This window comes from Prionailurus viverrinus, chromosome B2 (genome assembly GCF_022837055.1).
Source record: "Prionailurus viverrinus isolate Anna chromosome B2, UM_Priviv_1.0, whole genome shotgun sequence".
NCBI lineage: Eukaryota > Metazoa > Chordata > Mammalia > Carnivora > Felidae > Prionailurus > Prionailurus viverrinus.
Genome location: NC_062565.1, coordinates 2,001,512 through 2,018,335, shown reverse-complemented (window position 1 = coordinate 2,018,335; position 16,824 = coordinate 2,001,512). Strand labels below are relative to the sequence as shown.

General features: G+C 44.5%; 1 protein-coding gene and 1 long non-coding RNA gene across 3 annotated transcripts; both read left to right on the top strand.

Annotated features, from left to right (window-relative positions):
• Window positions 1–5,730: 5,730 nt before the first annotated feature.
• Window positions 5,731–12,451, top strand: ZNF165 (zinc finger protein 165). 2 transcript variants are annotated; one of them, XM_047858903.1, is made up of 4 exons: window positions 5,731–5,753; window positions 8,716–9,199; window positions 9,485–9,620; window positions 11,477–12,451. In XM_047858903.1, exons 2-4 carry the CDS (start codon window positions 8,789–8,791, stop codon window positions 12,379–12,381), a joined length of 1,452 nt encoding a protein of 483 aa, XP_047714859.1. In that variant the 5' UTR covers window positions 5,731–5,753; window positions 8,716–8,788; the 3' UTR covers window positions 12,382–12,451. The 2 variants fall into 2 exon arrangements, with proteins under 2 accessions (XP_047714859.1, XP_047714858.1); XM_047858902.1 differs by lacking the exon at window positions 5,731–5,753 and adding an exon at window positions 6,141–6,572.
• Window positions 12,452–14,334: 1,883 nt separating this feature from the next.
• LOC125165708 (uncharacterized) lies at window positions 14,335–16,581 on the top strand. The gene is made up of 2 exons (XR_007152193.1): window positions 14,335–15,365; window positions 16,048–16,581. It is a non-coding gene; the product is annotated as an uncharacterized LOC125165708 (long non-coding RNA).
• The last annotated feature ends 243 nt before the right edge of the window (window positions 16,582–16,824 follow it).

Below are 16,824 nucleotides of genomic sequence, written 5' to 3'. Positions count from 1 at the left end.
CTGATCTGCTTACTATCTTTGTTCTGTCTTTTCCAGAGTGTCATATAAATGGAATCATACAGTTTGTATCCTTTTGAGAATGGCTTCTTTAACTTGGCAATATGTATTTGATTCATCCATGTTTTCATGTGGTTTGATAGTTCATTATTGCTGAATAATATTTCAGTGTATGGGTGTATCACAATTTGTTAATTCATTTACCAATTGAAGGACACCTGAGTTGCTTACACTTTTTGGCAATTAATAAAAAGCTGCTAGAAATATTCACCTGCAGGTTTTTGTTTAGTAAATATATATTTTCAAATTTGGGTAAATATCTAAGAGTGTGATTGCTGGATTGTATGGTAAGACTATGTCTAGCTTTGTAAAGAACTGCCAAACCATCTTCCAAAGTGCCTGTACCCTTTTGCATTCCCATCAGCAATCAATGAGAGTTCCTGTTGGTCTGCATCCTCACCAACAATTGGTATTGTCAATTTGGGGGGGATTTTATTGAGGTATAATTGACATATAACATATTAGTTTCAAGTGTGCAACATAACGATTTTATATTTGTATATAATGCAAAATGATCACTCAATAAATCTAGTTAACACCCATCACCAGACATAGGTGCAAATCCTCTTTTCTTATGAGAAGTTTTAAGATCCACTCTCTTAGCAACTTTCAAATAAACATGCTATTGTCAACTTTGAAAATTTTAGTCACTGATACGTATGTATGAATGTAGTGGTATTTCCTTGTGTTGATTTGCATTTTCCTACTGCCAAACGATGTTGAATATCTTTGCATATGTCTTTCAATCCATAGACATGGATTTTCCATCTGCAAATCTTCTTTGATGAAGTATCTGTTCATATACTTTGGCCATTTTTTAAACTAAATTGTTAGTTTTCTTTATTGTTGAATCTTAAAAGTTACTTGCATATTTTGGATATGTCTTTTTGTAGAAATGTGTTTGAATATATTTTCTTCCAATCTGTGGCTTATGTTTTCATTCTTGTGTATTTCATAGACAAAATATTTTTATACTTAATAAATTACAATTTATTTTTTTCATGGATCACAGTTTGGGTTGTTGTGTCTACAATATAACCACCAAACTCAAGGTCATGTAGAATTCCTCCATGGTTTCTTCTAGAACTTTTATAATTTTGGATTTTACATTTAGGTCTATGAGCCATTTTGAGTTAAGTCTGTGAAAGGTACATGATTTTCTTGCATATAAACATCTCATTGTTCCAACACCATTTGCTGAAAGAGTTATCCTTTCTCCATTGAATTGCCTTTGCACCTTTGTCAAATTATCAGCTGACTGTATTTGTTTGAGTTGATTTCTGGCCTCTATTCTGTTCCACTGATCTATGTGTCTATTGTTTTTCCAATTCCATGCCATCTTGACTACTAAAGTTGTATAGCAAATCTTGAAATTATAGTGTGAATCCCCCAACTTTGTCCTTTTCTCAGTATTGTATTGGTTATTCTAGGTTTTTCCCTTCCCATATGAATATTAGAATTAGTTTGTATCTACAAAATAGCTTGCTGTGATTTTTGATTCATTTATGTTGAATCAACAGATCAAGGTGGGAAGAATTGACATCTTAACAACATGGAGGCTTCCAATACATTAACACAGAATCTCTCCATATGTTTGGGTCTTTGAATTATTTCATCAATGTTTTATAATTTTCTGCATACAAATCCTATACCTATTTTGTCAAGTTTATACTTAAGTGTTGTTTTGTTGTTTTGTTTGGTTTGGTGCCATTATAAAAGATAATTTCTTTTAAGGAGCCTGGGTGGCTCATTTGGTTAAGCATCTGACTCTTGATTTCAGCTCAAGTCATGAACTCCCAGTTCATGGGATCGAGCACTGCATTGAATTCCCCTGCTCAGCATTCTCTCTCCCTCTTTCTGCCCCTCACCCACCTACTCATGATCTCTCTCAAAACAAGTATACAAACTTAAAAAATAAAAGGTAACTTTTTCTAATTTCAAATTTCAATTTCTCATTCCTGGTATCCAGGAAAGCAACTGACTTTCAGATATTGATCTTGTATCCTGCAACACTACTGTAATTGCATGCTCCAGGCGACTTTTGTTTTGTTTTTTAGAGTCTTTGGGGTTTTCTACATAGAAGGTTCATGTTATACATGAATAGACCTATTCTTTTCCTTTCTGTACACCTTTTATTTATTTTTTTTTTTATCTTACTGTCCTAGTTAGGACTTCCACTATGGTGTGGAAAAGGAGTAGTGAGAGAGGACAGCTTTGTCCATTTCTAATCTTAAGAGGAAAAGATTCAGCTTCTCATTCATAAGTATGGAATTAGCTGTGGTTTGCTGGGTGGGGTGTGGGGGATATTTTTTGTAGATGTTCTTTATCAAGTAGAGAAGTTCCCATCTACTACTAGTTTATTGAGAGTTTGTATCACAAATGGGTGAATTCTATGAAGTGCTTTCTCTGCATCAAAATGATCATGATTTTGCTTCTTTAGTCTGTTTATTATATTGATTGATTTTCAAATGTTGAATCACTCTTGTATGTCTGGAATAAATCCCACTTGGTTGTTGTATAGAATTCTTGTTATATACTATTGGATTTGTTAATATTTTGTTGAGGACTTTTGCAACTATGTTCATGAGAAATCTTAGTCTGTGGGTTTTTTTTTTCTTATAATGTCTTTATCTGGTTTTGGTATTAGGGTATTAGGTATAACAGAAAGTTATGAAGTGTTCCCTCTGCTATTTTCAATAGATGGTGATGAAATGGTATTATTTAGTCTTTAACTCCTTGATAGAATTTACTAGTGAAACTATTTAGTGGCTTCTTTTTCAGAAAGTTATCAATGAGGAAGAGCAAAGAAGTTCACCAGAGATGACAGAGCATAATGAGCAAGGGAGAGAGTAATAGATTTGAGTATAGGTCTTTTGGGGTCTTATAGGCCATTTTAAGTACTTTGGGTTTTGTCTTGACTGAAATGGGGAGCTATTAAAAAGTTTTCAGCTGAGGGCTAGTTTAGGGGTTGAAAAATAATTTTCCCTCTACCATTCTAAGTTCTTAGTTGAAGCCCCTGTAATAAAAGACAATTTAAAAAGAAAAATAAATAGAAGTTCATTAACATGAGTATATAGGAAATACCCAGAGAAAAAGGAGGAACCGAGAAAGCAACATTAGAATTTTCATCTTAACAGGGAAAGGGGATGGAATATGTAAGCTTTTCAGGGGAGAGTAAATGACTTTTAGGAAAGATGAATGGAGCCCTTAGAATAGATGGGAAGTATGAGCATTTGTGACAAGTTTGTCAGGGTGAGGTATCAACTTCTTTCTGACCATACGAGTCAATCTTCCCTGGTTGATGAAACTCCCAGGGCGGTTGTTTATGACAATGAAGTCTGTTCTGGAGGATCTGTCCGTAGGCAGATAAGGGAAATCTGGAGAAAACTTCTTTCCGCATTTGCTGTTTTTTAAGAGCCTACAGCTCAAACTAATCAATATACCAAAGGGGCATATTTGAAATCAATGTACCAAAGGCGAGGTGTGTTCTGCTACCCTGCGTAGCTAGAACTTGTGCTACAATAGTATCACTATGACTGCTCTATTAAGAACAGACTATGAGTAGGGCACCTGGGTGGCTCAGCCGGTTAAGCATCTGACTTCTGCTCAGGTAATTATCTCACGGTTCATGAGTTCCAGTCCTGCGTTGGGCTCTCTGCTGTCAGCACAGAACCTGATTCGGATCCCCTGTTCCCCTGTCTCTACCCCTCCCCAACTTGCGCACAAGCACGAGTGCACTCTCTCTCTCTCAAAAATAAATAAAACGTTTAAAAAAGAAAAGGAATAGGGGCACCTTGGTGGCTCAATGGCTGAGTGTCCTACTTCAGCTCAGGTCATGATCTCACGGTTCATGGGTTTGAGCCCCATGTCGGGCTCTGTGCTGACAGCTCAGCAAATCCTGCTTTGGATTCTGTGTCTCCCTCTCTCTCAAAAACAAACATTTAAAAAAAAAAAAAAAAAAAAGGTAATAGACTGTGGGAACACAGGTAGAAGCAGAAGGAACACTTAAGAGGTTTACTGCCATAACCCAGAAGAGAGGGAATAGTATATCAGCCCATTTTTAGGAGAATGGATGCAATGCTATATTCATAACTGGATTGCTATACAGTAATGAAAATGAATTTTAACTCAACAACAGGGATCAACTTTAGTAACCTACTGTGGAGTGAAAAAAGCAAATACCATAAGATTATCTGATGACATGATGCCTTTTAGATTTAAAAAAAAAAACAACGAAAATTAAACCAGTTTGGCTATGCATACTCATCTAACAGAACTACCTTTTCAAAAAGAAAGAGAATAAATACAAAATGTATTAAAAAGAAAACCAAAGGCCCAAGATGGAGTTAATTGTCTCCAGGACAGCAAACCAGGACTACATTACAATTGCAATCTCTCTAGAAGTGAAATTTTAGGCAAATCAATCAAGAATTTTCTGGTCAGCACTAATAAGATAATCTGTCACATGGGCTCTCTCCATTCCCTTCCCCCACCCCAAAGAAGATGAGGTACCCTGCAAGATTAGACCCATCCCCCACCTCCCAAGTGAAGGTGATCTTGCCTTGAGATAATGCTTTTTCTTTTGCTAATAACTTCCTTGCCCCGCCCTCCTTCCCCGACAAAAACCTTCTATTTTTCTATCACTGGTCAAGGCTCCTCTCTGCTTACAGTGCCTTCATAAAGATGATTAGATCTTCAAACCTACTCGATTGAATTTTTGTTAACACCACAGATGAGAAGAGATACAAGAGAAACAGCAGCAGTAAATGTAAGTTACCATCAAAGTTCTAGTTCTCACACTTTGGCCCAGGGATTCAAGAAAGTTCACATTTTTGGGGCACCTGGGTGGCTCAGTTAAGCGTCAGAATCGGCTCAGGTCATAATCTCATGGTTCAGGTCATTATCTCACGGTTCGTGGGTTCCAGCCCCACAACCAGCTGTGTGCTGACAGTGCAGAGCCTCTTTGGGATATTCTCTCTCTCTCTCTCTCTCTCTCTGTCCCTCCCCCATGCTCTCAAAATAAATAAACTTTAAAAATAAAAAAGAAAGTTCACATTTCTTAGGGGCACCTGGGTGGCTCAGTCAGTTGGGCATCCAACTCTTGATTTCCGCTCAAGTCGTGCATGATCTTACGGTTCCTGAGTTCGAGCTCCACCTCGCGCTCTGCGCTATCAGCGTGGGGCCTACTTGGGATTCTGTCTCCCTCTCTGCCCCTCCCCCACTCGCACTCTGTCTCAAAATAATTTTTTTTCTTTTTTTTTTAAGTTCACATTTCAGGGCATGCACACCCCGCGTGAGCCAGGGTTATCATCAGCCACCGTTTGTAAACCTGCACTCCTGAAGCCCAGGGAGGCTTCGCGAGCGTGAAGTCTGGGCGGCGCCCCTGGTGCGTGGGCTTCGGTTCCACTTCCCCCGACTTAAGTCCGCGCGAGGCCAGCGGGAGCAGCAGGGCCGCGTTTCCCGCTACAAACGGGTGCAAGGACCCCACCCCGGAGCTCTGAGAACTCGAGGACCTCCGCCAGGCCGCAAGGGAAAGGGACTCAGCGCGGAGGAGACGCCGGGGCTTCTGGGAGTCGCAGTCCAAAGCCAGGCCGCCTTCTGCGCAGACTCAACGTCCCGAGGACGGAAGCTTTGAGAGACGGCGCAGCGCCGTCCTCCCACCGGAAGTGTCCGATCGGAACCATCCTGTAGGAGAGGTGAGTCCGGCTTTGAGGACCCGAGGGTCTGACCCTTTGCCCCCTGCAAGCACCCGGTCGCTACCACTGTCCCTTCGGGATTGCAGCAGTCCCGCGGCGACCTGGAGCCCGGACCGCGGAGGAATCCCGAGGAGAGGGGGAACCAGGGTCGGCGTTCGGAGGACATTGCGCCCGCCTGCCTCCCGAGGGGAGGTGGTTTCCATGGTTACCCGCGCCGCGCGTGACGTCACCGCCGCGGGCGGGGCTGGGTCAATGGCTGGAATGACCGGCTCGGCGGCGGCCTCAGGATGGCAGCTTTCCGCCGGAAAGAGCTGCTGGGAGCCCGCCCCGACATCTCGCGGGAGGAAGAGCGGGGACGGCCCCGCGTCCTAGTGAAGTGTATCCATACTGTGGATGTTTGTTGTTTCCCGTGTGTCCGGCAAGCAGTGGGGACCGTCAGAGGCCGTCCCGTAGGACCTCCGGGGCAGGACAGCCGCCAGCACCCGGGCGAGAATCCCTCCCCGCCCTGCTCCCGCGGCCCCTCCTGGTCCCCCTCGTCCTCCAGCCTAGCTCCAACGCCCTCCAGCCGAGCCCCCCCTCCACGCCCCGTCCTCCAGCCGAGTGCCCGGTCCTGCTCCTGCACACGCAGGCGCCTGCTCCTCGCCGAGCTCCGACTTTCCTGGCAGTTACTCCTTCTCTCTTCTGAGACCGCCTAGAGGCTTCTCAGGCTTTCCCTCCATCGACAAATGTGAGAACTTAGAAAATAGCGCGTGGTCCTTAACCTCCTGGAGTTCCAGCCAGTTGATGAAGAGAAACAGCCAAAGCTAAAAATGATACCAGGTGATGAGTGTTGTATTCACAGGTGTTCTGTGTTAGGAACTGTAGGGGCTCAGAGCAGGGATGACAAATTGTTTATTAGAGGGTGCAGAGTTCTTAGTCACTCCAAATATTAGAGTGAGCTGGGATCGCTATCAATCTGCTGTTCATTCCCACTTCCTAAACTTTTCTCCTGCCCCTTCCTTTTGAATTTTTTTCATCTTTTATTGTCCAGTTTAAGCCCCACCAGCTCTAGGAAATATTTGCTACCCTTTGCACATAAACACACACATGGGCTCCCTGCCTCAAAACCGTTAGGGTATTTGATGCCTCTCCCATACTTGTTTAGTACTTCAGTTTTCAACATCTTTCATCATTTCAGTGTGTGTCATGTAAAACACATCTAGTTATGTAAATGTTTTTAACCCACGTGTGTTTATTGTCATTTCTTTCCAATTGTTTTGCAAACTCACACACCATTTAATTCCTTATGGCTGTACATCAGAATACAGGTTTTCCAGGTATACCCGTACTAACCCAGACAGCATCCCAGGATCTGTTTCTAACAAAGTTCCCACATGATGATTAGGCAATGAGCTCAGCTGGGAACTAACTCAGACTTTCTTGGAAATCATTGCTGTACAACTTCCAGCCCAGAGCTTTGCTTGTGTTCAGATTCTTGATAAAGTACATGTCAATGCAACAATCAGCAGTCAACTTGGTGAAACGTTTAGTAGAGGATCTGAAAGATTGATATTTGCATTCTGCTCTCGTAGTCTATTGCTTCACAGCTAAATTCCTGTTACTCAGTTTTTCAGTTCAGAAACCAGTCCCAGTTCAGAGACTATTCCCGTGTGCTGACTTGAGGAACTGGTATTTAATAACAAGACTCATGGAAGATGGATAAACAAGTCATGATGCAGGCTTATTATATTTAATTTTATTGTCCAAGATATGGACTGAGCCAGGAACTAGGAAGGTAGAGAAGGAACTGTTGGGATAAAACAAACCTATTTGAGACCTTTGGGGAAGGAAATAGTTAACATTGATTGAAACAGCCTGTTGACTAACTTGGATTTAAAGAAATTTTAATAAAATAAACAAAAAATAATAACGAACATAAACTTAAAAAATAAAAGACATGGTTAGCCTCTGGCTCTCAAGACAAGTTGCCCTGGGGTGCCCAGCTGGCTCAGTCGATGGAGCATGCAACTCTTGGTCTCAGGTTTGTGAGTTCAAGCCCTGCATTCAGTGCAGATGTTACTTAAAATCTTAAAAAAAAGAAAGAAAAGAAAGAAAAATTTGCCCTTATTATTTAACAGATTTATAAGTAATCCTAGTTCCAGATTTTGAATTGATAATTATCATTCCAAGCTTGTATTTTCCTTACACTTGTATGAGCACAAGTGTGGCCTCTGTTTCTCTTTCCATATTGCAGTCTATCCCAGAAATGAACAACATATTAATTAATCTCCATAAACAGTATTTTTCAGGTCTTTGTGCTCAGAAGCCTCCCTTAGCTCCCCAGTGTCTAAAAAGTAAATTCTGAATTCCGGATCTTGACATTTGAGGCTTTCTACAGGAGGGCCTTTGCCTCTGTGATATCCTTATACAAACTTGCTGAACTTTTTGCTTTCCCGCGTCCGTGATCCTACCATTAGCCACTTGTTCAGGCCATTTCCTTGCTTGTAATTTCCTATTTTTCTCTCTCCCACATCCTTTCAAAATCCTTTCCATTCTTCAGAAGTTAGTTTCTGAATTAAGCTTTCCCATCCATTACAAACGACTAGGCTCTCTTGAATCTCCCAACTTCATGAAGCACTTTGTCATTGTACTGTGCTGATCCTTTTTGGTCTTTCTGACTTACATATAATCTAATTGCATGTGGCATGTTAACATGTAGCGTCAGCTTAAAGTTGTAAGTTTTATGTTTATTGTTTCTACTTTAAAGTATTCTGTTTTTAAATCTAAATTTTGGCTACTGTGAGGTAGAAATCAGGGAACTGTTGTACTCCACAGAGCAGGTATTTCAGTGGTTGTACACATGCTAAATGCCTAGTACACTTCTATATAATGGGAAATGACAATTTCTGCGATGTGATCTTTAATCTTCATAGACGGTAATAGCTATTTTATAAATAAAAAGATACTTTTGTTTTTATTTTAGAAGAGCTCTCGAAACTAAATAAGACGCCGCAAAGAGCAGAGGTGGATTTTCTGGGAATACATTTCATCCCAGGATGACGACAGAATCAAAGAAAACTACAGCTCAGAACCTTCAGGAGAATGCAGGACTTCTGATAGTGAAGATAGAAGAGGAAGACTTCGTCTGGAGGCAGGACCCTTGCTTCCAGGGAAGTGATGCCCTCAGGCAGGAGCTCTGCCGACAGCTTTTCAGGCAGTTCTGCTACCAGGATTCCCCTGGACCCCGTGAGGCCCTGAGCCGGCTCCGGGAGCTCTGCCATCAGTGGCTGCGGCCCGAGACGCACAGCAAGGAGCAGATCCTGGAGCTGCTGGTGCTGGAGCAGTTCCTGACCATCCTGCCCGCCGAGCTCCAGGCCTGGGTGCGGGAGCACCACCCGGAGAGTGGGGAGGAGGCAGTGACAGTACTGGAAGATCTGGAGAGAGGCGCTGATGACTCAGTAGTCCAGGTACGCAGGGGACAGGAGATCTAAGGCCTCCAGAGAGCTGGATCACACAGTGGGAGGAAAGGGTCTGAGATTGAACACCCCAATGAGACCTGCAGGGGCTCTTCCTTCAGCATTTATGTCTCCTTTCCACTCCAGCTGGTGCTGTGCCACATTTCACAGTTGAGTCGTACTTAATCCATCCTTCTGCAGTTTTGTATTCCTGTGGGAGGTTCTCTTTGTGTTTGGAAGATGTTCAGTTCCAACAGAGATTCTCTCACAAGCCCAAATATACTTTTTTTTTCTCAGGTTCCAGTCCTTGCACATGGGCAAGAAATATTCAGGGGAAAGGTGGTGCCTCCTGGACCGGCACTCGGTGCCCAGTTTCAGCCAGTGGACCCCAAGTCCCTTCATGATTCTTCAGCATCCCTTGTGCTGGACTATGGTAAGGAGCAGTGTTACACACATTTCATGTCACTGAAGGAGTGGGGCTGTGAATGTGCCTTCTCAGAATAGTCTCAGTCACTATGGGTGGTCTTTTCCTTTATTACCCCATGAGAAGTACAGAACTCTTTCCCTGTATGCCATTGGCCAATTAAACACACACACACACACACACACACACACACACACACACACACACCACCCAGAATTTGGTTCCTTATCAAGCATATTAACATTCTCCTATTTGTACTTTATCCAGAATATTTCCAAAACACAGGATACTTTTATGAGTAAATTAAAGAAAAGAAAAATGAATGAAAAAATGTCAGAGAATGAGTAAAGAAACAAAAGAATAAGAGGAAGAAACGCATCAAGAGAAATAAAACATGTTAGTAGAGAAGCATATATAATGATAGAGAAGCAGATACATAATGATATACTCAGAAATGGAATATAATTCAGATGCATACAAAATCCACACTCTTATCTTTTTTATTGTACTTTTGGTCTTACAAAGCTTTCACGTTTTTATAGGAAGTTGGCCATATTTCTGGTGACCACCTCCATGGAATCATCACTGTTCTAAAACTCCTCTGTTTAAAAAATTTTTTAAGTTTATTTTTATTTATTTCTGAGATAAAGAGAGCAAGTGGGGGGAGAGGTAGAGAGAGAGGGAGACAGAATCCCAGGCAGGCTCCGCACTGTCAGGGCAGAGCCTGACATGGGACTTGAACTCACAAATTGTGAAATCATGACTTGAGCCGAGATCAACAGTCTGATGCTTAACTGACCGAGCCACCCAGGCACTCCTAAAACTCATCTGTTTAAGAAGTTCATGGATTCAGTATCACTTTAGGTATGAGTGGTCTCAAAAATAAAGAGTAAATTACAGTCCATTTTTTAAAAAGTACCTAAATTCTGCTTCCACGTTTGTTCTGGAAACATTTCCATCCATCCTATCCAAAATCACAACATTTCCCCCATGCTAAGACCAGCACTGCCTAACCACCTTTCCTATCATAGCATATTCTAGACAAAACAAACCCAACAACAAACACAGGATGCATAATACAGAGTCATAAGCACAGTATAAATTTGTGAGCCACAGGCAGGAATTGTGAGGACTAGATCATAAATGGATTCTGGAAACCAGGCGGAAGAATTCATGTAAGTTGTGGAGGAAAGAGGGTGAAAGTTTCTGAGTAAGGTATAGGAGGTGACAGGGTTTTAAGGACAGCTAATCTGGTGAGGACATTCAAAGTGATTAGCAGCTCAGAGTCAAAACAGCAGGAGGCTGTGACAATCCCCTAGATAAAAAGTAGTGATAAGGAACATGGTAGCAGAAATGTAAAGAAGGGGATCTATTCAGGAGATATGTAGCAGAAAGTGGTTACAGAATTTGGTTAGCCATGGCAGATGAAGAAATGGGTGGATGGATAGATGGATGGAGGTTTTCCCCTCTGCAAGCATTCTACCTTCTTTTACCAGTTTTTCTCCCTTGTGCCCTTCAACCCTTTCATTTGAAAGGCCACATCTGAATTTTTAATTTTTTTAAGTTTATTTATTTTGAGAGAGAGACCACACACACACACGAGTGAGGGAAGGGCAGAGAGAGAGAATCCCAAGTACGCTCTGCACTGTCAGCACAGAGCCTGATGGAGGGCTCAAACTCACCAACCATGAGATCATGACCTGAGCCAAAACCAAGAGTCAGATGCTCAACCGACTGAACCACCCAGGCCCCCCTGAAAAGTCACATTTTTAGAGTAACCAAGTGAAGTACCAATATGTAATAGTGTTGAGTATTTCTTCCAACTCAGCAAATAGATGTTTACCACTTTCTTTGCGTTATTTTAGATAATGAGAGTGAAAACAATGGATCCATGCCAAAGTTGGACATTTATGAAAAAATGGAATCACAGAGAATTCTATCAGGAAGAATTTCAGAATTTGTGTCAGAAGGATCTGCTGAGCCTCAAGACATCTGCAAGTCTACAGACAGGTTAAAAAGGCAATGGGAAAAAGAATCAGGGGGGTCTCAGAGACCATCATCTGCTCAGGATGGAAGTTTTAGTAAAATCCTTACCCACAAAAATACACTTACAGGTGAAATAAGCCATGATGGATGTGACAGAAGCTTAAACCTGAATTCAAGTGAATTTACACACCAGAAATCTCATAAACATAGTACCTATGACCAAAGTTTCAAATGGAATTCAGATTTTATTAAGCATCAAAGAATTTATGCTGGAGAAAAAATTCACCAATATGGAAAATCTCTCAAGAGCCCAAACCTTATTAAACATGCAGCAATTTTTAGTGGGGAGAAAACCCACCAGTGTAATGAATGTGGGAAAGCTTTCAGACACAGCTCAAAGCTTATTAGGCATCAGAGAATCCACACTGGAGAGAGGCCCTATGAATGTAATGAGTGTGGGAAAGGCTTTGGGGGCAGCTCAGATCTTATTAGGCACCAGAGAATTCACACTGGGGAAAGACCCTTCGAATGCAAAGAATGTGGACGAGCATTCAGCCTGAACTCACATCTCATCCTGCATCAGAGAATTCACACCAGAGAGAAACCCTATGAATGTAGTGAATGTGGGAAAACCTTCAGAGTGAGCTCACACCTCATTCGACACCTGAGAATCCACACTGGAGAGAAACCGTATGAATGCAGTGAGTGTGGGAGAGCCTTCAGTCAGAGTTCACACCTTCGTCAACACCAAAGAATTCATAAGAGGGAAAACCTGATAATGTAAAGAACTTAAATTTTTATGGAAGTGCTAAAGAAAGAGCAAAACATGAAAAACGTTGAATAAAAAATATTGAGTGAGACAAATGACTGAAAGACCAGTGTCTCTTTTCTCTCGTTCTCTGATTTGCTGTCCTGCATATGATCTTCACTGTGTGTGTGCTTTCTGTGAAACAGGATTTGCCTCTTCCCCCACTGACTGCTAAAGTCAAACCAGAAGGGCAGAATCTGGAGGCTGATTAAGTAGGTTAGTCTATGGCAGTGGGGGTGGAGGAAAAAGGGACTCTGTTGGGAAGTAACCGTGATTACTACGTGGAGGGTGAAGATTCAGGTAAAGAGGCTGATCATCAACACTAGTTAATGATCCGCCACAAGAGGAGGCGGGCTGAGCCCTGAAGTGGAAATAGCCTGAGCAATACACAACAACGCTTTCGGAACATTCCTTTAAATAAAGGCACAACAAAACTGAATTAGTCACGCCAGGGGCACCTGGGTGGGTCAGTTGGTTAGGAGACAGTCTTCGTTTTGGCTTGGGTCATCATCTCAGTTTGTGAGTTCAAGCCCCACTTCGGGCTCTGTGATGGCAGTGTGGAGCCTGCTTGGTATTCTCTCTCTCCCTCTTTGCCCCTGCCCCACTTGTGCTTTTCTCTCTCAAAATAAAAAATAAACAATAAAAAAAAGGAAAGAAAGTCATGCCAAACAAGAGGACCTACACAATGGTAGCATTACAATCTGTAGACCAAAATCTGTGTCCAGAGGTCTTGCCAGAAGGTAAACCAGGAGAGCCTCCAAGGCAAGAGGCCAGAATCCAGAGATTCAAACAAGACAGGAGAGGAGAAATAAGTTGGGCAGGAGCTGGGGTAGGGAAAGGTGGTCAAATTGAACTGAAACTTGAGTTTGGAGGAGACAGTAACATACCTAGGATCTTCCTGCCCCATTGCGGGGGGGGGGGGGGGGGAGGTTGTCGGGGCACCTCCCTGGGGTGAACGTACCAAGACTGCAGTTCTGGGCAGCTCTCTTGACATAAGGAGGGTCTCCGGCTACAGACAATTGTGGAAGAGGGCTGAGGGAATCCGCACTGGCTGCTCTTCTCTCCAGAAAAGACCGGGTAGAGAGAGTTGGCATCAGAGAGTGGAGACAGGAATCCAACAAGTAGGAACTCCACCAGTGATTTCAGGACACAAAGGCAAATCTGGCTAGACTTCTTTTACCTGCTTGACGAGGCACATTTTCCCTAATGGGATAAAAACGATATAAGGCTTTAACATCCCACTGCATGCATAAGGTCTTTACGTGAAAACTCTAGCAAACCACGTCCTTTGTAGAATGATGATCTAACGTACAAAATCTTCCACGAATAAATAGGCTTCATAACAAATGACTTAGCATTTGTTTCTCAATTACCTTGAATTAGAAATGTCCTGATGGGATCTCAGTAACCCAATACCTGTACTGGGGGTGTTTTGTTTTGACTACTGAACGCAGTTTCTTTTCTGCAGGTGCTGTGTAGCGCAGCCCACGGCGTGAGAAGCGCCGTACCTCTCCCCCGCTCCGGGCTGGAGGAAACCGCGCCGGGGAGCGTCCGGCCCCAAAGCTCCCGGCGTGCGGGAACCGGGGCGCAAACACACGCGCCGTTGCGGGGCTCGGTCTCAGCCCCTAACCTTGATCACGTGACTGACAGTATCCCCACCGGACGGAGCTTTAAAGTAGGGGACAGGGGCGCGAGCATCTTCAACCTTCCAGAAGGACAACGACCACAAGCCCCTCAAATTCGCGGCGCCGCCCCTCGGGGCCGCGCGAGGCCACCACCGAGAGGAACGTGTCCCAGAGAGGCCGAGAGGGGGGCTGCGACCCTCGGGGCCGCGCGAGGTTTCCTCCGGCCGCGCGAAGCCACCACCGAGAGGAGCGTCTCCCAGAGAGGCCGGAAGCCGGCGGCTTCCGCCCTCGGTGGCTACGCCGCTTCCGGCCGGATGGTGTGGTGGCGGTGAGGCCGGTGCGCTCCCCGAGGGCCGGCCCGGCGGCCCCGGCTGGTGTCCGCGGCGCCCGGGTCTCACGTCTCTCCGGCTGCTGCCGAGGTTTAGGGACGGAGTTCCGAGACGAAGGCGGCGGCGCCGGGAAGACGCCGGTTTGGGAGCAGCAGGTGCGCCGCCCCGGCAGGCCCGGGAGGGAGCGAGGACGCCCTCTGCCGGTGTCGCCTCCCCTCTCGCGCCGGCTGTGCGAGGCTGCGGCTCCCGGGGCGGCCCTGGAGCGTGTCCTCACGGGCACTCAGACCCGCGCTCGGTGTGGTCGTTTTCTGGTCGTGACCTGAAGTCTCACCCGCGCATTTGCTTGAACTGGAAGAGCCCAGCGTGCTCGATTTGCTGTTTTCATTTCAGTCCGTCTGTCGTCAAGCTTCACGTTCTCTCCGCATTACAGGTTTGACGTCAGAATTCACCGGCATCGCCCGTTTTCCTTCGGAATTCGTATTTCCGTGCTTCACTCGGTGGGTTTCCAGATGATGGGTCAGCTTTAACCCCAGTAAAGCCTTCAGCAGCCTTTCGCATTTGTGTACGTTAATGACTCGTCTTGCCTCAGGAGTAGCCCGAAAAACACCCCCAAAGCCAGTCTCCCACATACTCCAGCCTATGCCGTAATACGTGTTGCCTCGGTGACAGCCCGTAGTGGCTGCAGCCTTGGCTCCCGACCCTGAAAGAGCAGGACCGCGCTTGGAGCCAAGAATGTGTGCTGTGCCGGAAGAGCCCCCAACGACCAGGACGTAGCCACTGCTGCTCCTGACTTTGGGCGTTTCTGTTACCTGGGGACGCCTGCACCCTGGGAGGCCTCCGCCCCAACTCTAGGACCTCTGGCGGCAGTGGCGGATGTCCCGCCGAGGAGCAGAGCCTGACCATCCTGCCCACGGAGCTCCAGGCCCGGGTGGTAGAGCATCAGCCAGAGAGCAGGGAGGAGGCGGCGATCCCGTGGGGGCTTTGCAGAGAGAGCTCCACGAAACAGGTCGGCAGGCGTGATTAAATAAATGAATAGCCAGCCAGGGAGACAAGCATCCGTACAGCCATGGGAGCGGGGTTGCGGAGCTTCAGGCCCCCTCGACCAGGCTACGTGTACTGGTGCCTGCGTTACTTACCTTGATCCTTTCTGGTTTCTTTCTTTCTTTCTTTCTTTCTTTCTTTCTTTCCTTCCTTCCTTCTTTCTTTCCTTTCTTTCTTTCTTTCTTTCTTTCTTTCTTTCTTTCCTTCCTTCCTTCCTTCTTTCTTTTCTTTCTTTCTTTCTTTCTTTCTTTCTTTCTTTCTTTCTTGGTTTCTTTCTTGGTTTCTTTCCTTCCTTCCTTCCTTTCTTTCAACGTTTATTCATTTTTTTTGAGACAGCCCGAGTGGGTAGGGCGTGGGGACACAGAATCCGAAGCAGGCTCCAGGCTAGTCAGCACAGAGCTCCACAAGAGGGCGCAAATGCACGAACCCGGGAGATCATGACCTGAGCCAAAGTTGGACTCTTAACCAACTGAGCCACCCAGGCCCCTGATCTTTTCTGGCTTCTTCTTGAAGGTGGAACAGACTGTGCATTTTGCTCTATTCTGTGCCTAGAGAGTTGTTCCCTGAGGTGTCTTTATAATCAGGTATTAATTCTGGTTCACTCATTGAGTCTTTCACAAACCCAACCATATCTTAATTGTTTCCAGGTTGTAGCCAGGACAGGTGGAATAGGAGTGTGTTCAGAATTTCCTCACCAGGCAGCACAGAAGCCACCAGCTATTCTAGGCCAAGAAACATGTAGACTTCCAGGCCATTCATGAACAAGGTAAGCGTCAGGATCCATCTTGAGAGAGGGTGGCTGAAAGCTGTGCCAGCTATCTAGGTTGAAAAGCATTCGGAACACCTGAGACAGAAACACGGTGCTGAGTCCAACTGAATATCTGTCCTCTCAAGTACAGCATTCCAGCTTGGGCAGCACTAGCAGAGGACGTGATACGGAATAACATAACGCTGTCGTCCCTATTATCTGACTCGTGAGGAAGCTGTACAGCATTCCTAACCTCATTGAACAACCTTTTCAGGCTGCTCTCATAAAGTTCATCTTTACTTAAAGCTATTTATGTTTTCATCATATGTAATCATAGCCTAACCTCTACTGTACATTTAGTACTTGCTCTGTAAAGCAGAACTCACTCTTTTGTATTAAAATGACCTTTTCTGAATTTCCCAGATCCTTTGAAGCCATTTTGTACCTCTTTTCTGTTTCCTGTGATGGCAGCTACATCATCTGCCTCATCTTTCAGACTCATCAAACCCTGTTTGTTTGGTTTTTCCCTTGGTCCCTGCTGTCTTTAGTTAAAAAAGATTCTAAAATATCTTAGATTTCTCTTTTTAGTATTATCTCCTTATTGGCCCTGTTCCCTCTAGTACATTTGAATTTATCCTGACCATCAATTAAAAACAAATTTTTCAGGGCACCTAGG

Bases quoted from the DNA above. Each gene is read 5' to 3' on its own strand.
- ZNF165 (XM_047858903.1), top strand. From the start codon at position 8,789: ATGACGACAGAATCAAAGAAAACTACAGCTCAGAACCTTCAGGAGAAT. The intron at 9,200-9,484 runs GTACGCAGGGGA...TTTTTTTCTCAG, and splicing joins CTGATGACTCAGTAGTCCAG to GTTCCAGTCCTTGCACATGG. The intron at 9,621-11,476 runs GTAAGGAGCAGT...GCGTTATTTTAG, and splicing joins ATCCCTTGTGCTGGACTATG to ATAATGAGAGTGAAAACAAT.